General features: G+C 35.5%; 1 protein-coding gene across 1 annotated transcript in view; it reads left to right on the forward strand.

Moving 5' to 3' along the window:
• The window catches only part of LOC128222423 (uncharacterized), a 53,011-nt gene extending 30,440 nt beyond the window's left edge, over window positions 1-22,571 (forward strand). The window contains exons 12-16 of the mRNA XM_052931409.1: window positions 260-389; window positions 2,092-2,663; window positions 3,603-5,746; window positions 9,356-10,419; window positions 22,085-22,571. Coding sequence (XP_052787369.1) covers window positions 260-389; window positions 2,092-2,663; window positions 3,603-5,746; window positions 9,356-10,419; window positions 22,085-22,571 — 4,397 coding nt within the window. The remainder of the gene's footprint in view (window positions 1-259; window positions 390-2,091; window positions 2,664-3,602; window positions 5,747-9,355; window positions 10,420-22,084) is intronic.
• The last annotated feature ends 779 nt before the right edge of the window (window positions 22,572-23,350 follow it).

Below are 23,350 nucleotides of genomic sequence, written 5' to 3' on the forward strand. Positions count from 1 at the left end.
GTTGATGGCATTTGCTTTGGTTGGCTTGATGACTGTATTGTAGCCTCCTCTAGCGTGATGTTAATATTGAAATTGTCTTGATGACTGAAAAGTAGCTTCCCTACACATGTTGATGACATTGGCAGTAGATGCCTTGATAAAGGCACACTTGGATAGTGATAACTTTTTCGCTTCCTCGATTGTTGATTGTAAGCCTCCCGTTGTGCTGATGGCATTGTCAATGCCTTAATCTAACTAAGGATTTTTATGGATATTTTAGGTGATCATTGGGGTGCCATTCTCATAGCAGGCACAGATGAAAAGGAGGAGGGCATAACAAAACGTTTTGAAGACGATATAGAAAAGCTGATGGATAGAGTCATTACAAAGGCAACGTTGATGGGTGTAAGGTATGTTTTATTGTTTTCAATATACGGTATTTCTTGTATGTGTTACGATGAAATATGGGTTTTTAACAGTGAAATAACAACAGTGAAAATATAAAATTGATATTTTCACTGCAAAATAAGGAGTGAAAGTATCAACTTTCAGAACTACTTTTAAATTCCTTTGTTGTTACATGTACTTGCCTTGATCAAAACAGAACACTGGACTTCTGATCTTTGAAGCTTAATGTTCGAACATTTGCTTTCATACCAAACAAATTATAGACAAAAACAACTGTTCGAACATAAACATTTTTTTTATATCATCGTTCAAATGTATTTTGAACTGTTTGCGGTTGTAGTACGTAAAATGAGCTTCTTGGAAAATTCACACAACAATTTACAGATAGATCCGATATTTTTCAACCCCACCAACACCTCAAAATGTGTCAACAAACTAGCGTGGCATTCACTCTTGATCTGGAAAACAAACATTTTTTAAAGCGAAACAGACTGGTCTCTGGCAGTATAAATGACTGTATATTAATTTACTATGAAACACATGCAGTATTTAACTAAGAAGAATGTTTAATATCCAATGAGTATCCACATTTGTTTTGCTTACACATTTGACCTTTTAAATTTTCATTCATTAAATATTGGTTATGTATCCATGCCCATCTTAAATTAAAAGTGTTTTTATTATTTTTTGGAACTTATGTGCACTAATAAAACTTCATTGTTTACTGTTCATAAAGCTTTGCAATAAAAAAAAAACGAGCGAATATTAAGCTATAAGAATGAATAGCAGAGACCTATTTCTCAGCAAACAGAAAATAGAAAAGTTGACAGCTTTGATTATGCATGATGGGCGCCCCACGGGTAGCGGCGTTAAACCCACCCTTTTGAAAATAAGGGGGTAATTAAGAAATAAATAAAAATACAAATAAAACTCCGAAAATAAGCATAAAAGAAAAAGAATATTTTTTTATTTATGTGTAAGGGTCTATTTAATTTCACTCGTGATCATAAAAAACTACATTTTCACTCGTGTCTTCGCCACTCGTGAAAATATGTTTTTCTATGTCACTCGTGAAAAAAATACGATCTTACACTGAAATAAACAAATATCCTCTATTTATTTCATCAAACGGTATTGAAGTTAGTAGTATATGTATGGCGTGTACACGGTGTCGCTTGCTCGTTTAAGGGTGTAGTTATACTCGTCACTGTTTAACAAGAATATGTCTTCAAGCTGTTACATTCTTTTAACGTTGATGGTCATGTCGTTTTTTAAAACAAGCTGAATGGGACGTGAATGTTAAATGAAATACATGCAGGGACAAATAACGGTTATAAGTAAAGACAAGTGTAAAATAATCTTGACAGGGTAAAGAGTGATGACCAGAACGAGTAATTACTCGCATAATTTAGCGTTGTTGTATTCAAAATTTAATAATATGACACACATATGATTTTTTTCCAGGGACAATGTAGTAAAATATCATATCAAACATCAATTTATCATGTGACGTGAAAGTAAGATAACTAACGTGCAGGGAAGAATAACGGTAGTTAGTAAAGACATGTTAATAGCTGTCGCAACAGGCTTTAAAGCAATGATAAGATTGAGTAACAACTTGCATAATTCAGTATTTTATTCAAACTTAATGCGGTGTATAATCCAAAATTGCTTTCTTTTGACGCACATATGATTTCTTTCCAGGGACAATGTAGTCACAGTGAAGAAATCTAAGACAACGTACGATGACCAATTGGAGAAGGCGTTCAAAGATGTTGATACTTCAAAGAATACCACCATCGTATTAGTTTATTCAGGCCATCATGGGGATAAAGGATTTCAATTAGACACTTATACGATGGCAGACAGTGAGCTTGAGAAGAAAATCAATCGTCTTACACATGTGACGAAAGTAATTGTATTTCTAGATTGCTGTCACCCAAAGAAGCTTAATCTGGGCAAAAAAGCGGTATTGCAGTTTAATGCCGTAACAAGCAAACAAAAAGCTATCAGTGAACCAACAGGTAGCCAGTTTGTAAATGACATTGTCAATGTATTGACAAATCCCTGGGAATGTGACTGTTGCGAAAATAAACCTTTAATAAGAGATTATGACATGTACAAATATTTCAACAACCACCCTTACAATGCGTCGAAAACACTGTCTCAACAAGCATACACAGAAGGGGACATTGACCACATTCTTACGTTTAGACCATTCGACCCTGGATGGCTGAAAGCGTTGGAAAAATCTTTAGAGAGCAGCCCATTGCAAAGTAAACATATTTTTGAATATTTCTACTAAATAATATGGCGACATGGCTAGGAAAGGGACAAAGAAGATTAGCCTTGACTTTGTTCATTCCTGTTTATCGACTATTATCTTGAACCGCGACAAGCAAAATGTGTCATATAGTAACTATAAGTTAAGAAAATGAGTTGACGTCATAATGTCTTGCTATTGACAATGTAAATGAAGTTCCCAGTATATGAAACATAGACAAGGGCATGGTTTTGAAGAAAATATGGGTTATAAAAACTATCTGATGTTATAGTGCATTGCTACTCATTGCTACTCGCGACAATAAAACTGTTGTTCCATTTTTTGATACGTATTTTAAGTCAACGGTCTGTAGGAAAGATTGGTTATAAAAGCTTTATGACGTCATAGGGTTTTTCTTCTGGCAACAAAACTGTGTTTCACAGTTTGTGATGCGTATTTAAGGTCATGGGACTTTCTGTACATATTTATCTTTTAAAAACTTATTTCTCACTATAGTGTCTTCCTACTGACCATTCTACTTTGGTCCAAAGTTTATGATGTGGCATTTGATATGATATAAAAAAATAATTACTATAAGATTCATTCCTGTTTGTCACAGTTCATATCAGTTCCAGATGTTTGCAAAACAAATTTTAACTGACTTTAAATCAGACATTTGGCATTAAAGGAAAATAAAATGTTCATTTTGCGCAAATACCCGTGCCTAATATAACTTGCTGAGCAATTGGTGCAATCTATTGAGAACACAAGTATGAATAATATAGTGCACAGAGTTTGCTTATAAAACAACGTTTAAATAACAAATGTCAACTTTTGAAACAAAAAAAGTCCAACTGTTGTTGTATATGGCAGTTATTCCTTTGTATATATGTATATATTATTTCATATTTAGATAGGATTATTGTGATATAGTTAATGATATTATTTCCAGATTTGAGAAAGGAGCTATTTAAACTATACAACAACACTGCAAGCACATTGTCTATTTCGCTTGACATCGATGATGCACTTGAGAAAATATATGAAAGTCCTAAACTTATTGTAATAGAAAATGGCAAAGACGAAGGGGACGATATACCTGAATACAAGAACATTTTTCAAATCAACGAGGGAACATTGGCTAAAACAATATTTGTTGTAGGCGAGCCTGGGTCGGGGAAGTCTTCCCTATGTAAGAAGATCGTTCTTGATTGGTGTGGAACTAAACCAGAAGGACGGACAATCTATTCTCGGACACGCACTAAAGAGAACGAAATGTCAAGTCAATTTGAATTTGTGTTTTACATAATTCTCCGCGAGGCAAAGACAGAATGCTACATAAAGAAAATGATATTAACAATCCTCGAAGAGAGGATCGGCATGGACAAAACACACGGGGAAAAAATGCTTGGAGAAATCTTAAAATCCAAAACCTGTCTGCTTGTCCTTGATGGTCTGGACGAATGGCAGCACCCTGAAGGATGCAATTTGGATGAAAGAATTCCCCATATTGAAACAAGTTGGGAAAGCTGCACAATACTCATCACAACACGGCCATACAAACTGGCTGAGCTGAAAAGAAGCCGCTCACTGATTCGCAAACACGTGATGGTGAAAGGAGTTTCGAACCCAGAAAAGCTCGTTGAGAAAATAGTATCTAGTTTAAATGATTTACCTGGCAAAGGACCGTCCAAAGATCCAGTAGGCACACGCTCAAAACCGAATCACGGAATATGTATTAAGGAAATAAAAGAAAACGAATTATGGCATTTCAGCATATGCCCGATCGTGTTAGCTCACATCGTTTGGCTTTGGTACAAGGGACAGCTTTCGACAGATATGAAGCGTTCTGATATATACGAAATGTTGTTGAAGGAACGTTGGTCTGAATCGTGCGACAAGATAAACTCATCTTCTAGATCAGAATACAAGGACGTTATATCCACACTGAGCGAAATAGCATTTGCAAAGTTATTTGCTGAAGATGAAAATCAAACAATTGTATTTGAAATAGATGAGGAGAAGAATGTGAACTTCGCGAGTCACAAAGATGCATGTCTTAAATCTGGCATCATATCCAGCACCAAGGTTCCAGGTGATTCTCCGCAATATTACTTCTTGCACACAACTGTTCAAGAGTACCTAGCGGCACTGTGTATATCAAAAGACAGTGCAAAGCGCTTTGTGGATATCAAACACTCGTACAAAAACAACAGAGGAGAAAGCGGACTTAATTTGTCTCAGATTTTAATTTTCCTTTGCAGTATTAATACAAAAGCTGCTATAAAAATTTCAAAAGAAATGAACAAGCTGTTCACGGTCTTTTGCGATAGAAATGGTTATTCCATCTGGGAATCGAGAATGCTGCAGGATACGATCCTACAAGGCCAAATAGAGCTAGACAGGAGCAACTCCTCAGGGAGGAAATTGTGCCTGCAGCACATCTCTATTGATGAGTACTCAGATCTCACACTAAAAAGGAACGCAGCAACCGATTTAGAACAATATGTGAAGACAAATCAATCACGAATAGTGTCATTGTATATCGATGACGAGCACAATTTTGCATTCCTTTTTGCAAACAGAAGGGACGACAAAGTTTTCGATTTAAAGAATTTCAAGGGTTTGAAGTATTTACATCTTACAATGACAAGCGTTAAAGATGTCATTGGTTTGAATTTGAGTCATTTAGTAGAATGCAGTATGAGGTTTGCAACTCCCCAACTAGCTCCGAACCTCACATCAACATTCTACAACTTTGATATTGAGTGCTTGCAAACAATACAAACAATCGATTTGTCAGGTCTGACGGACTTCCACTGGTTACATAAAGATTTAGAACGAAAAGGAATTCAAAAGTTATTAAAATTGAAAGGTTTGAGACGATCACACAGAGGTTCAGAACAAAAAGAAATTCTTGATTTACGACGCCTTGGAAAACTTGAGCATCTTACCGAAGTTGGATTGAAAAGACTGTCTTACTCAGATGTTGTGAATCTACCAGTGTTTAGACTACACAGATTAGAAGTAGCTTTTAATGAACTACAGCAAGCAACCCAGTTGATGTCAACGTTATTAACACATGGAACATGCCAGGTAACTGTTTTGTTCAGCACAGTCTCATAAGATAGATTTTGACCAATATTATATACTAATCAGATGGTTTCATTTTGTTTAAACACTACGCTTAGGGGCATCAATTACGTGTGTCTTGAACATAAATCAATTTATATCGAATCTTTATTGACACCCATTGACACCAAAAAATTATTAGATATATGCTATTTGTATGTATTTCAAATAAATAAATCGCTTAATTACAATTTCATAGTTTATAGTATTCTGATTCGAACGATGCGTTTTAACAATTTGTCTAACTTTCCGGCAAATATATTATTCCAAGTGAGGGTGAATATGATGCTAGCTGTCGTATAGTTAAACAAACCGCCCGCTCCGTGTAATTAACTTTATTAATAGTTCTAAAAAGCGGCACGCTTCCAGTCGGATCATAACATAGAGAGATACTGGGGCCCTCCCTGCTAAAAGGCTCCCTCGCCCAAAAGCTCTCCTGCTCAAGAGCTCTCCCTGGCTAGTTGTCAAACCGACCTTTATATACCACACCGCCCTAAACAAGTTATGCAAGTACCAGACGGGTTATGTAATCTAAGTACATACACCTGTCCCTGGGGTGTGGTATCTGTAACACTATGTAATATGTTACATTAGCAAATCGAAACACTTCAGTCTGTCTTCCGAATCTTGCCGGAGGTTGCCGAGTAGTAACGATTGTTTTTCACTGACAGGTTAGATAATTGCGCAACATGTTTTTTGTGTTGTTTTTTCAAATGTGTAAATTAGATGTCTTTAATTACAATGAACAGAAATGACTGTTAATAGTTTTTGAAAGATTTTTTTTGTTCATTTATATAAGGCCACTACTTTTATATAAATTGGTTTACAAAACCGGCGGGTCTAATTTTCCGAAAAGTACAAAAAAAAAAAAAAGGAATTTCACTTTTTTTTTCAAAATTATTTTTCCGACCGTATTGATTTGGTGCGGAACGAAAGAAAAACGAACAGATAAGAGTACGAAAACAGTAGATCTCGACTGGTTTGTTGTTCCGTAGCAGTATTCGCCGATTTATAGTGATAGCATGTGAGCCATCCAACTGTTATGGCAGCGCCGTTGGCAATGGCGGAATTGACGATAGCAGTCATTCTTTGTATGAAATAAGTTATCAAAATATGCAGGAGATGTTAAAATAACAATAGTAAAAACATTGGCAAATTTAACAGCCGACACTAACAATAACTGTCACGTGATTGTTGTTTTTCCCCGCCAATTTAGGTCATGAAAATACTCTTGATTATTGGTAAAAAATAAAAGTGTCAGCGGCTGCCATCGAATAAGTAGACACAAATATCTGTAAATTATGTGTTAGAAAAACATTTTAAAGCATTTTATGGTTAAATATGAAATAACAGTGCACTAAGTGTGAGTGGTGAAATCGAAAGTAAAATTTCTAAGTTGACACCGGTGACCTAGTTTCACAAGTTCGGTCGGTGGTGTTTATAGATTTTAAATCACAGACTGGCTTGGAAATACTAGCCATTGAGTCAATTTAAAGCTTGTGGTTATTCTAGATTACATATGTATTCATGTTTGGGTTTAAAGTAGAGTAAAAACAATGAAAGAGTTGAACACATGTGTTAATGACATTACCGGGAGTTGTAACTGTGCAAAACATTTAGATAAAACAACACAGAAAACTTTTTGAATTAGTCCGTTAAATCTGTTATGAACTTGACATTTCACTATAAATGAGATTTGTTGTTGTAACCAAGGTATGCTTTTTGAAATGAAAAATAAACAAGCAAGTATAGATGCCATGTGAACTCATGTATACACAAAATGGCCGAGTTTGGAGAAGATGAAATTTTTGCTATGTGATTTTTATGTACTAATGTGGTAATTTGCTGCAAGATTTGAATTTGAAATGGATTTGGTGAACATCCCATGGTAAATATCCCGGTCCGAAAATAACCGGGCTTAGCATGGACCGGGTTACACAAAACTAGGACCCCGAATGGTAAGGGTAATTAAAACTCAAATTAAGGGGTGGTATTCAATATACAATTTAAGTAAATCTTATGGTCATACATCATTGACTTCATTCACTCTATTGGTCAGTTATTAATAACAAGTAATCCGATTAGCTTCATCGTTCTTAGATCCAGTTAAGACCAATATTGAATACCAGCCCAGGTCTAGTTTGGTTTTGAGTTTTTCAGGAATTGTTTTCATAATATTAAAGCTCAAATGTCTTCTTAAAATGTTACTTCCTTATTTACAAAATTGGTAATTATTTCACTTTATTGACATTTTCCACTATTGAATTAAATGAAACAATGTTTAGAAAATGTATTGTATTGTTTTAATACAGTGCACTTTTTGTGTATTTCAATGCGTAAAATTCGTCTTCTCCTTTTTTTCAATTTAATATCGGTCAGTTTTTAAGTGTGCTGCATTTACTTTTGCTTTAGCAATAAAAATGCTGCATACCATTAAAGCTAAACAAATGTCTTGCTGAGTGATATTCAATGTATCTTTGAAAAAAGTGAAGTTTATACATGTTAACATGTTTTATAGTCAATTTCATTGATGTTTCATATGCACAGTATGTAAGATTTAAACTGTGTGTTTAATTAGAACTTTGAAACTTGTGTATTAAAACATGCATTAATAGCAGTTTTAAAATTTAAAATGTCAAGTAAATGATATAATTTCTCAATGTTTATGTTGTTCTCTGATTTTTGCTCTTCAATAGTATGTTTTGTGACTTTTATCCCTTTTTTTTTTTTTTTTTCGACCACCCAGTGGACAATTTTTCTGAAAATTCTTGTAAACCAAAAAATAAAAAAGGAGTGGCCTTATTAATATTATTATCATTGCTGTTATTAGTTTTATTATTTTTATTAATATTATTATTAATTTTATTATTATTGTTATTATTATTATAATTTTTATTATTATTATTATAATTTTTAATATTATTATTATTATTATTATTATTATTATTATTATTATTATTATTATTATTATTATTATTATTATTATTTATTTTCTATTATTGTTATAATTATTATTATTTTTATTATTATTATTATTATTATTATTATTATTATTATTATTATTATTATTATTATTATTATTATTATAATCATAATTATTATTATTATTATTATTAATATTTTTATAATAAGTATTATTATTAATTTAATAATTAGTATTATTGATCTATTTTATTTTTTACTATTACTAATATTATTATTATTATTATTATTATTATTATTATTATTAGTATTATTTTTATTATTATTATTATTATTATTATTATTATTATTATTATTATTATTATTATTATTATTATTATAAATATTATTATTTGATTACTATTATTATAATTATTTTTATTATTCTGATTATATCTAATATTCTTCTTCTTCTTCTACTTCTTCTTCTTCTTCTTCTTCTTCTTCTTCTTCTTCTTCTTCTTCTTCTTCTTCTTCTTCTTCTTCTTCTTCTTCTTCTTCTTCTTCTTCTTCTTCTTATTATTATTACAACCTACTATAACTACTACTAATACTAATGTTAATACTTCTTCAAGATACATATCATAATGATAACAAAACATTATTCCACAGAATGAACAGGAAGGACTTTTCTCTCGCCTGAAAGACTTATACCTGGAAAATATTCGCATGTCAGAGGAGCAGTTCAGACGACTATTGCAGTCTTTCATTAAAGCGGGAGGTACGTCATTGCGGTTGGGGTTCTGTTCCATAGAACCGGGGGATGATGTACCGCAGCTTCAGAATGAATGCGAGCAGCAGGTAGTATCATCTGAGTGTACAACAAGCATTATTCTTTGGTATCTTACCATCACAGTAGAGGGGTTTATTCGGCTTATTGACTACGTGACCAGATGCGGTCATTCCGTGGACTGTGACTTGGACTCAACAACCCTGGAATCAAACTCTGCTGTTGAACAACCATCCTTACCGATGTTGGTTGCACAGCCTATCTCAGCTGATTATACCACGAAGTTGAGACTATATTGGATTAATATGTCAACAGAACAAATTTGTCAAATCGTCGGTAGGATTAATCAACTCGACCATTCAGTTAAATTAACATTAAAGGGGTGTACCGTAAAATCAGACGAGTACAATCCGCTGAGGCATCAGATGGTGCCTCCTCCAAACACGTCACTAAACTATACCAAACATATTAAGATCAAACTCATGATGCTATCGGAAACAGTGCTTTGGTATGTTGCTAACAGTGCCATTCATTTTGGATACACGTGTGAGATATCATATTGTGATATACCGACCAGTAAAGTGCCGCATGCAGACAATCTTCACCTTCCCCAGATGGCTGCCATCCACTCACCTGCTCATACAGCAAAATTCACTTTTTATGTCGCATCAATACCACAACACGTAGTTGAGCGTCTCGCCTGCCAAGCGAAAATTTCTCAACATTTGGTTGAGTGTGTGTTAGATAAGTGTTATGTATGGCCTCCTCCGGAAGTCTGGTCATTGAAGGAAAAGATGGAGGAAAAGATGGAGGAAGACCATGCCATTCAGATCGAGAAATTCAAGTTCGAACCAAACAACGACAAGCCCGACTATTGGTGGAAATGGCCCGAAGGTTATAAGGCGGACCAAACATGGGACATTTGTTTTAAAGCAAACGCAAAGAAGTAAGTTGGTTTACGTTATATATATTTTAATTATGTTTTAAATAGCCATTCTAGGCTTTTTTAAGCTCGTAAACCGGTAACGTTTTGCAATAGCCATTCAAAGACTATATTGAAATAATGTCGAAACTCAGTGGCTATTCCCAGAATCGGTCAAAATACTTCGAGCCTCGAGAATATCGAGCCAAGCGGAATTTCTTACTGAATGTGTATTTTTCTTTGGTACATTAGCGAACGTTTGTTACTTGCTACGTTATGTCCGCAAGAGAAGAGTATTTGTTGGAAATATTTATCGATAGTACAGTTCGCAATATGACGCATTCGATATTATGAAAATATTATTTATTTATTTTAAGCAATAACAGTTAAACTATAAACACTTCTATGCAATAAAGACGCAATATTTATGCCCCCCTTCGAAGAAGAGGGGTATATTGCTTTGCACAGGCATGTCGGTATGTCGGTCGGTCGGTCGGTCGGTCCGTCGGTAGACCAAAGCTTGTCCGAGTGATAACTCAACAATTCCTGGACGTATGGTCATCAAACTTCACATGAAGGTTGGGCCTGACCAGTAGATGACCCCTATTGATTTTGGGGGTCATCGGGTCAAAGGTCATGGTCACAGTGACCTTTAATGGTAAAATAATTTTAAAGCTTGTCCGAGTGATAACTCAACAATGCCTGCACCCATGGCCCTCAAACTTGACATGGAGGTTGGACCTGACCAGTAGATGAACCCTATTGTTCTTAGGGGTCATCAGGCCAAAGGTCAAGGTCACAGTGACCTTGAATGGTAAAAGGTTGTCCGAGTGATAACGTGACAATGCCTGCACCCATGGCCCTCAAACTTGACTTGTAGGTTGGGCCTGACCAGTAGCTGACCCCTATTGTTTTTTGGGCTCAATGGGTCAAAGGTCAAGGTCACAGTGACCTTGAATGGTAAAAGGTTGTTCAAGTGATAACTCAACAATGCCTGCACCCATGGCCCTCAAACTTGACTTGGAGGTTGGGCCTGACCAGTAGATGATCCCTATTGTTTTTGGGTGTCTTTGGGCCAAAGGTCAAGGTCACAGTGACCTTGAATAGTAAAAGGTTGTCCGATTGATAACTCAACAATGCCTGCACCCATGGCCCTCAAACTTGACTTGGAAAATTGGCCTGACCAGGAGATGACCCCTATGGTTTTGGGGGTCATCTGGCCAAAGGTCAAGGTCACAGTGACCTGGAATGGTAAAAGGTTGTCCGAGTGATAACTCGACAATGCCTGCACCCATGGCCCTCAAACTTGACTTGGAGGTTGTGCCTGGCCAGAAGATGGTCCCTATTGATTTAATAGGTCATTGACCCAAAGGTCAAGGTCACAGTGACCTGGAATGGTAAAAGGTTATCCGAGTGATAACTTGACAATGGCTGCACCCATGACCCTCAAACTTGATTTGGAGGTTGAGCCTGGCCAGAAGATTGTCCTTATTAATTTTAGGGGTCATTGGGTCAAATGTCAAGGTCACAGTGACCTTGAATGATAAAAGGTTGTCCAAGTGATAACTCAACAATGCCTGCACCCATGGCCCTCAAACTTGACATGGAGGTTGGGCCTGACCAGTAGATGACCCCTATTGATTTTAGGGGTCAAAGGTCAAGGTCACAGTGACCTTGAAAGCAAACTCGACAATTCTTGGACCTATGGTCATCAAACTTAACATGAAGGTTGGGCCTGCCCAGTAGATGACCCCTATCGTTTCTGGGGGTCATCAGGCCAAGGTCAATGTCACACTAACCTTTAACGCAAAAAAGTTAACAACTCTTCCCCCACTGATATCTCAACAATGCCTGAACCACTGATCATTAAACTTGACATGGATGTTAAGCCTGACCAGTAGATCACCCTTATTGATTTTAGGATTCATAGAGCCAAAGGTCAAGGTCACAGTGATCTTGAATGGTAAAAGGTTGTCCTAGTGATAACTCAACAATGCCTGAACCCATGGCCTTCAAACTTGACTTGGAGTTGCATCTGACTTGTAGATAACCCCTTATGATTTAAGGGGTCAAAGGTCAAGGTCACAGTGACCTTGAACGAAAAAAACTTGTCTTGTGATAACTTGACAATGCCTGCACCCATGGCCCTCAAACTTGACATTTAGGTTTCTGGTGACCAGCTGATGACTCTGGATTTTGAGTTCATAGAGTCAAAGGTCATGACGGTCATAATACACTTTATCCTCACACTTTAATGGTCATAATCTTAAAACAGCAACAAATCAGCTGTCATTTCGGTCCATGCATATTTCATTCAATTGTCCCTATAATCCTGACAACATGGCGCTCGGGGGGGGGGGGGGGCATAATGTTTGACAAACATCTCTTGTTATTCAGTGAGTAACACCTAAACATAGCTTAGGTTGTTCCAGGTCCTTCTCTAGATTGCTCAGCATTTGACATGTGTATGAATTATAATATTTGTAGAAACATTCTGAGCTATATTATATATGAATAACGCCTAATCAAATCGCATTAAGATTTCAGATGTAATGACAAAAGTTTGATGTTTGTACTCATGCCAATTAAAGGCAGAAATTGGAGTGATAGCATGTTTGCTCAAATTGTTAATTGTTAACCACTTAAGTTTGATAATAATGATGATTTCGAACAAGTAATTCTAATCGATTATGAAATTGTGCTAAATTAAGCCAAGGAAACATGTTATGGTGTGAAATTCTTACATAAGCCCGCGAAAAGGACATCGAGCCAAGCAAACAAAACACAGTGTGAAATTAATACTAGGAACTGCGAAAATGACATCGAACGTGGAAAGAGATCGCCACTCACGACATCAAGCCATCCGATCGAATTTTATATGAATATATGGCAGGAAAATGGTCATTTTTAAACTGGTTCGAGCTAACGAGTATATCGAGCCATGCAATATCGAGCCATGCAATATCGAGTCATGCAATATCGAGCCAACGAGTATAACGAGTCATGCAATATCGAGCCAACGAGTATATCGAGCTATGCAATATCGAGCCAACGATTATATCGAGCCATGCAATATCGAGCCAACGAGTATATCAAGCTATGCAATATCGAGCCAACGAGTATATCGAGCCATGCAATATCGAGACAACGATTATATCGAGCCATGCAATATCGAGCCAACGTGTATATCGAGCCAACGAGTATATCGAGTCATGCAATATCGAGCCAACGAGTATATCGAGTCATGCAATATCGAGCCAACGAGTATATCGAGCCATGCAATATCGAGCCAACGAGTATATCGAGTCATACAATATCGAGCCAACGAGTATATCGAGCCATGCAATATCGAGCCATGCAATATCGAGTCATGCAATATCGAGCCAACGAATATATCGAGCCATGCAATATCGAGCCAACGAGTATATCGAGTCATGCAATATCGAGCCAACGAGTATATCGAGCCATGCAATATCGAGCCAACGAGTATATCGAGCCATGCAATATCGAGCCAACGAGTATATCGAGCCAACGAGTATATCGAGCCAACGAGTATATCGAGCCAACGAGTATATCGAGCCATGCAATATCGAGCCAATGAGTATATCGAGCTATGCAATATCGAGCCAACGAGTATATCGAGTCATGCAATATCGAGCCAACGAGTATATCGAGTCATGCAATATCGAGCCAACGAGTATATCGAGCCATGCAATATCGAGCCAACGAGTATATCGAGCCATGCAATATCGAGCCAACGAGTATATCGAGCTATGCAATATCGAGCCAACGAGTATATCGAGTCATGCAATATCGAGCCAACGAGTTTATCGAGTCATGCACTATCGAGCCAACGAGTATATCGAGTCATTCAATATCGAGCCAACGAGTATATCGAGCTATGCAATATCGAGCCAACGAGTATATCGAGCTATGCAATATCGAGCCAACGAGTATATCGAGTCATGCAATATCGAGCCAACGAGTATATCGAGCTATGCAATATCGAGCCAACGAGTATAACGAGCCATGCAATATCGAGCCATGCAATATCGAGCCATGCAATATCGAGTCATGCAATATCGAGCCAACGAGTTTAGACTGTACGGATTTTGCAATTTTAAAATGAAACTTTTACAGGTATTTTTTTACATATTAATGCAAAACCTATTAAAAGGTGTGAAATACATTAGCGTATTGAGTATCTTTGTGAGTTTCAATACTTCATTAGAGTCTCACCATTACAGATTAAAACAACATTATAGATACATTTTTTTAAAAATTGCCACATATTATACTAACCGTGACGATAAATCATTTACTTTTTTATTTACAAATCCTAAATCGTATCTATTGTTTTTAGTGTTACGCAGACGTATCTTGGAATATTGCCGAACCCACAATGTATTCCTGTTACATGTTATAAGATATTTTTCATGCACACCGATGGACATTTCCGGTTAGTTTAGCCATGCTGGAATATCCCATCTGGCACCCCATGCCAGATGAGTCACGCGCAACAACGCGCCACTTCTTATTTATTTCAAATTGTATTGTTAATAAAAAGTACATTGTGTCATTTCAATAAAGCGCAAATAAATTAATAAGTAAGCGGGATTTAATTAAAAACGCGATATTGAAAGGATCTTGAAAGGATCCACTTGACATTAACTGACTACGGGTATTGGCATCAGTAAGAAGCGTTTTGCCAAATTGTGCAAAAATGCGTTTTTACATCAACATTTCTATGAATTAATAACTTAATGTACGCACCTTAATGCATTTTCCGACAAGCCTAATTACCGACTTAAGCGCGTGCACTTTGATCGGATATTTCAATCCGGACCGGAAACACATGATGGATATTATAAGTGATGACAGTGATTGTGACGCAATCGTTGACTGTAAGGTTGATGCCCTACTGGTCGGGCGGATTAAAAAAATAAATAAACTTATTACAAACAATCCAACACTATGATACCGTTTAAAACTCTTTTTTAATTATAAGAATAAAACACAGTTAAACATCTGGGGTGGTATTCAATTTGCAACTTAAGTTTATCATAGCGTCATACATAATTTACTTCATTCACTATATTGTGTACTTATTTATAACAAGTAATCCTATTAGCTACATCGTTCTTAAATCCAATTAGAAAAATAATGAATACCAGTCTAGATGTTTAAAAGTTTAGATACACACTGATCAAAAATGACTAAATAGGCTTATATTGTTTGTTTGAATAAAAATGACTATTCTTTAAAAATAAAACGGATATCAAATTATAACCTAGTTGAAATGTTTCTCTCGATTCAGGTCTGCACTCGCGGAGTCCACTGCAGTGAAGCCGAAATTTACGGAATAAACACGCATGTAGAACGAGCGTCGGGATTTTTGACAACGTGAGATTACCACGGAGAGTTCATTCATGCTTAGTGTTATTAGAACGTTTTACACAATGTGTGCCTGCATTTTGGAGATTTTGAGTTTAATATGGCAAAGTGTAACAAAAGAATCAGCACAATTGGTGCCTGCAATTCGGCGTACACTTATGCAAAGTGTAAGAAAAACAATGTACACAAGTTGTGAGACTGAATTGCTTTTGTAGATTCAAAGAACAAATTAATTTTAGCATATATTTCCCCCCCCCCTTTGTTCCCCTTGATCAACAGTTATTCTTTCCAATTGGCCCCTTTATGAACTGTTATCTTTACCATTTGGACCCTTTATCAAAAGTTGTCTTTTTTATTTGCCCCCCCCCCCCCTTATCAAGAGTTATTTTTTTATATTTAGCCCTTTTTAAGAAAGAGTTATCTTTTCAATTCGGACCCTTTATCAAGAGTTATCTCTAAATTTAGCACCCTTTTTCAAGAGTTATCTTTTAAATAAAACCGTTTGTATCAAGAATTATCTTTTCAATTTGGGCCCCCTTTACAAAGAGATATATTTTCTATTTTGACCCATTAATCAATTAATTTATTTGGTATCCTTTATCAAGAATGATCTTGTCCATTTGGCTCCCTTTTTCAAGACTTACCTTTTCCATTTTGCACCCCCCCCCCCCTTATCAATAGTTTTTTTTTCTCCATTTGGTCCCCTACATCAAGAGTTATCTTTTATTATTTTCCCCTTTATCAATAGTTATTTTTCCTTTTTTGTCCCCTATTTCTTCAGATATCATGGAATAAAAATAGTGTGTTTTTAGATTACATATACAGTATGTAACATTGGAGGAAAGGAAACAAGCGAAAGCGTGTATAACATACTTTCTGCTATATACATTTTTCCATGATTCGTTTTTGTTTTCTTAAATTTATACATTCATGAACATTGTTTCAATATCCTTTATCATTCAGTATCTATTGAGACAGAAATAATTGTCTCGTTATGTTCCTGTTGATAAGTTCTGATCATGATAAATGATAGTTGAATGTTTGCTTTGTACAATTTGTAAATATGTTTTTGAATGAAAATACGTTATTTGAACACGAAGAAATGAAAAATAGTTCGTACTTATGTGCACGTTTTGATGAATTTTGTGTTAAATCTATTACTTACAAGAGTTTTAATCCTAGATTATTAATTTATATCAATTGTAGTATTCCCTTGTAAGTAAATAATAGTAATACGTAAGCGGTACGTGAAATGAAAGATCATTGTAGGATAATTTTTTAGCTTTGAATAACCTGTGAAAATCTTGTTTTGGTACATAATTGAATTTATGACGAAAAACTTTATGAACAACTGAAAGAAAGAAATATGTACACGTTATATTGAAATTTACTTATTAAGAATATCTATGTATATACATTAACCTTTGTTATTCATATCAGTTGTAGTATGCCCATGTAAATAAGTACATTGTTCATTTATTCAAATGATTAGACGGTACATGTACGTACTGAACATTGTATGATGTTTTGTATTTTGCTTCGTATAACTTGTGTATATAGCTATTGGATGAGTTATTGTTTTGTTAAAGGGAAAGACGCATTGTTTTATTGATAAAGAATTGCATTTATAACAAAAACAATGATGAAAAACATGACACCATTTGTATTTTGCTTTGTATACGTACTGAACATTGTATGATGTTTTGTATTTTGCTTCGTATAACGTGTGCATATAGTTATTGGATGAGTTATTGTTTTATTAAAGGGAAAGACGCATTGTTTTATTGATAAAGAACTAATTCATAACAGAAAACTTCATGAAAAACCCAAATAAATCAATATGTGAACGTTTCCTAAAATTTCCTTTTATGGAAATTTCTGCATATCATTTTAAACCTTTGTTATTCATATCAGTTGTAGTATTCCCATGTAAATAAGTACATCATGTATTCCACTTATTAGAAGGCACATGTAGGTACTGATCATTGTATGATGTTTTGTATTTTGCTTTGTACAAGTTTTGAACATAATTTTTGGATGAGTTATTGTTTTGTTGAAGGGAAAGTCACCTTAACAAATGAAGTTGACGGTACAAGAACGTGCGTTAAATCTTTTTGCTTTTCCATTGTAATTAGTATAGTGTTGATGTATTGAAAATAGTGAACGTCACATGAAAGAAGGTTAATGGTGTCTGTAATTCATTTACATTTCGTCAGTTGATTAGTATATTGTTCAATTATTGAACGCAGTCGACGTTACATCAATGTATATTGATTGACACAATATGGTGACTGATATGTATTTGCTTTCCCAAATTGTAATAATTGTATTTTTCAATTACTGAGTTAAATAGACGGAACATGAACGTTAGGTAATGGTGTATGTAATTCATTTACCTTTTCCATGTTCATTTCGATTTTGTTCAACTTGTTGAACTTAATAGATATAACATTGCTGTCCATTTATGGTGTCTGCAATTCATTTACTTTTCAATGGTTAATTACTATATTGTTAAGTTTATAAGCTTAGCAGATGGAACAATAACGTAAGTTAATGGTGTCTGCAATTTATTAACTATTCGCATATTAATTACGATATTGTTCACTTATTGAAATAAGAAGACGTAATATTAACGTAGGCTATTGTGTCTGCAATTTATTAACTATTCGCATAATAATTACGATAGTGTTCACTTATTGAAATAAGAAGACGTACTATTAACGTAGGCTATGGTGTCTGCAATTTATTACTTTTCATAAGTTAATTACGATATTGTTCAATTACTGAACGTAGTAGATGGAACATTAACATAAGTTAATGGTGTCTGCAATTTATTAACTGTTCCCATATCAATAACGATAGTGTTTACTTATTTAACTAAGTAGACGTAATATTACCGTAGGCTTATGTTGTCTGCGATTTATTAACTTTTTATAAATTAATTACGATATTGTTTAGTTATTTAACTAAGAAGACGTAATATTAACGTAAGCTTATTGTATCTGCAATCTATTTACTTTTCATAATTATTGCATTTCGATATGAGGGTGTTTTAAAAAAAGGCAAAGGTGTTTTTTTTCGAAATATGGCCAAATTTTTACTGTCTAGGCCACAATGGTTTACCAGTTTCAGAATGATGTAAGTGCATATTTTTATTTAGTCTTATATTGTTTATAAAAGAAAGATATAACATTGTTCTATAAATTCAAGTATTCCCAATCATGAATTAAATATCCTGCAATGGAAACTTTCAATCACCCTTATTGTGTTATAGAAATGTTGTAAAATATAAGTGCTGCACGCATGCTGTGTTAGTGACCTCTGATATAGACACAATTCATGGATGAAGAATTTGAAGTCTATGTATGGACGATGTGTAATTATTCCGTTTTGTATTGAGTGAAATAGTGAGTTTTAATTACGTGTATTGATGGTGTGTATTTACTATTAGTGTGATGGTGTGTATTAACTCTGTGTTTGGATGGCGTGTAATATCTTTATGTGTGTATCGTGTGAATTGACTCTATGTATGGATGGTGTGTAATAACTCTTTGTATGCATGGTGTGAAAAAATCTATGTATGCATTGTGTGTAATAACTCTATATATGGATGGTGTTTAATTACTCTATGTATATACGGTCGGTGTGTAATAACTCTATGTATACACGGTGTGTAATAATTCTATATATGAATGGTGTGTAATTACTCTATGTATGGATGGTGTGTAATAACTCTATGTATGGATGGTGTGTAATAACTCTATGTATGGATGGTGTGTTATAATATTTTTTGGATGGTATGTCATAACTGTATGTATGGATGGTTTATAATAACTCTTTTTTAAGATGTTGATTAATAACTCTATGTTTGCATGGTGTGTAAAACTATATGTTTGGATGGTGTGTCCTAACTCTTTATAAGGGATTATGTTTTATCACTCTAAGTATGGACCGTGTGTAAAAACTCTATGAATGGAATGTTTTTAATAAATTCATTTTTATGGTGTGTAATAACTCCTTTCAAATGGATGATGTGTAATAATTGTATGTATGGGTGCTGGGTTACAGCTGTATGTTTGGATAGTGTGTAATAACTCCATGTATAGGTTGTGTGTAAGAACTATGTGTACTGATGATGCATTCTTACTATATTTATGGATTATGTGTTATAACTGTTTGAATGGATTATGTGTAATAACTGTTTGAATGGATTATGTGTAATAACTGTAAGTATGGATTATGTGTAATTACTCTATGTATAGATAGTTAACATTAACTCTATGTATAAATTATGTGTATAATTATGTGTATGGATGATGCATTCGAACTATATGTATGGAGTGTATGTACAAGTATATGTAGGGACGATGTGTAGTAACTTTTCATGGATGTGTGTGTTTGATATACATTGCTATGATAGATTGAATAAATGTCTGTGAATGATCTGTTTTGTAAATTTTCATTTCTTATAAAGCGAGACTTAATTGACATTTGACCGTATGCAGTAATTTCTAGATGGTTTTCTCTAATACAGAATTTGAGGAAATAATTGCAAAATCTTCACGGTTGTGCTAACGTATTTGGTTTCGAAAAATGGAAGTCAGGTTGTCGGTCAACTGGCTTATCTTATGACACTAACTACGTTTTATTTGGACAGATACTAGTGGCAAAAGGCGGTTTGATATGTTACCATGCATGGAGTTAATGCAATGTAAAATATGCATAAAGCTCTCTATAGCAATATCACAGCTCTCTCTTAAAATGAACCAAATTAACACTATCCCTTCCGTAGAGTGTTGAAAGATGTATGAAGGGCATAAAGCTGTTTCTTACAAGGCCAAAACTCTATTAAAATGAACCAAGCCTGCGCAGCTCAATTATCATGGAGTTGGTAGCTGTAATATAAGCATGAAACTGTATTAAACAAGGCAATAATTCTCTGTAAAAATGAAGCAAGCGTGTACAGCTCAATTTTCATGGTGTTGATAGTTGTAATATAAACATAAAGCTGTATCTATCAAGGCCTAGCTCTTTGTTAAGATGAACCAAGCTTGCGCTTTTCCATCATCCTTGAGGTAATGTGTTGTATGAAAAACATAACGCTGTATCAATATAGGACACAATACGTTTAAAAATGAACTAAGTTTGAACTTATAATGGTAAGACAAGTGGCTTATCTTATGACATATGCGACCTGTTGTTTGAGCTTATAAAACCAAAGGTCCTATCAAAGATGGATTGGTATATTACCATGCATGGAGTGAGTATACCAAGTGCACAACTTTCTTTTTAAATGGGCCAAGCTCTTGCTGCCCCATCAACAATCTTTTATTTGCACCAAGAAACTCTTCCAATGAAGTTTCATGATTCGTAGAGAATAAATGCCATATTCTCTATAAAAGACCAGACAAATGTGAATATTGCTTCAAAAAAATCAATTTGTTTCAATCAATGACACATTCATGCAACTTGATATTGGGCCTGACGGTTTTGATTTATATCTGTTTTAAGCGACAACTGACCTAATTTTGAGCAATAAACCTCACAAAGTATTAATCAGCATTCTTGAATATATTTTATTGGCCCTTACCTTAAGGGATGATACACGCATTTTAAACAATATAAAACCAAGACGTTTACTGATTTTAATTTGTATGTTTTAAAATTACTTTAGTAATGAATTTAGATGGAAACACTCTATTTACATGTGAACATTGGTAACGTATTTATGATACGGAATAATAATACATGGCGTTCTATGGGACTCAACTTTGGAGGCTAACGTATATAGCGTATGGCCTTCCCCAAAAACCTAAATTGTATGGGGGTCGTCCCTTAATAAAACGTCGGTTAGTTTTAAGTATAAAAGTGTGCACTCTGGTGTCGTTAATAAGAAAGTTTCCTACAATATTTATATATCAAGTGTTATCTTAAACCATTTACTAGTAAAAGGTACATAAAGGGTGTTCATGATACACCCGACACCCTAAATATGCTAATGTAAAGTTAAGAGTATCTTCTTAATGAAAGTATTGTTTCTGTGAGAAAATTAAAAGAAGTTGATATGTTTAAAGGCTTCAGACACATTCAGAACGAAACATGATACATGTGGACACCAGACCGGCGGGCAAGCATTGTGGTTACTTAAGTGTAGCCGCAATATTATTCACGGCTCTACAATACATTATCATGCAAATATCTTTGGCGTAAAGTATACTCTTGACTACCAGTAGGAGATTTGTTTTCCGAGCCGTACTTTAAGTAAACAAGCAGTGTTCGGTCTTGTGACTACCAGTAAGCAAGCAGTTCTCGGACACGTGGCTACCAGTAAGCAAGCAGTGTTCGGACTCGTGACTACCAGTAGACAAGCAGTTCTCGGACTCGTGACTACCAGTAGACAAGCAGTGTTCGGACACGTGGCTGCCAGTAGACAAGCAGTTCTCGGACACGTGGCTGCCAGTAGACAAGCAGTTCTCGGACACGTGGCTGCCAGTAGACAAGCAGTTCTCGGACACGTGGCTGCCAGTAGACGAGCAGTTCTTGCACTCGTGACTACCAGTATTCAAGCTTTTCTCGGACACGTGGCTGCCAGTAGACAAGCAGTTCTCGGACACGTGGCTGCCAGTAGACAGGCTTTTCTCGGACACGTGGTTACCAGTAGACAAGCAGTTCTCGGACTCGTGACTGCCAGTAGACAAGCAGTTCTCGGACTCGTGACTACTAGTATTCAAGCTTTTCTCGGACATGTGGCTACCAGTAGGCAAGCAGTTCTCGACGAGTGACTACCATTTAGCATTTAGTTCTCGGACACATGCCTAAAAGTAAGCAAGTAGTTCGGAGACACTTGCCTTCAAGAAGTCGTGTATTTCTTAATCAGTAGGCGAGTAGCTCACGGACACTTGCCTACAAGTAGACGATAAGTTCTCGGACAAGTGCCTACCAAAAGGCGAGTAATACTCGGACACTGGCATACCAGTATGTGAGTAGTTCTTGGGAGTCGTGCTTCACAGTTGGCGAGTACTTGTTGGACACGTTTCTACCAGAATGTGAGTAGTTCTAGGACAAGTGTCTACCAGTAGGCGTGTAGTTCTCGAAAACGTATCTTCCAGTAGGCGAGAAGTGCCTACTAGTAGATTGGTCGTTCTTGTACAACGCTAGGCGTCCAGTTCTCGGACACGTGCCTATCAGTAGTCGTGTGTAGTTCTCCGACACGTGCCTATCAGTAGGTACGTAGTTCTCAAGTAGTTTACACATAGTTAAAAAATCTCGGACGCGTGCCAACCAGTACGCATTTTAATTATAGGACACGCACCTATCGGTAGATGAGTCATTCTCGGACGCGTGACTTGTAGTAAGCGAGTAGTTCCTTAGCTTGTGCCTCACAATAGGGGACTATTTCTCGACTTGTACCTTCAAGGAGTTGAGTTATTTTCAAACACGTGACAGCCAGTAGGTGTGATGATCTGGGACACGTGACTTCCACTAGGCGAGTTGTTTTTGGACACGTGCTTTACAATATGCGACAAGCTCTCTGAAATATGGAATTCAGTAGGCGAGCAGT

The sequence above is a fragment of the Mya arenaria genome, chromosome 16 (assembly GCF_026914265.1).
Source record: "Mya arenaria isolate MELC-2E11 chromosome 16, ASM2691426v1".
NCBI lineage: Eukaryota > Metazoa > Mollusca > Bivalvia > Myida > Myidae > Mya > Mya arenaria.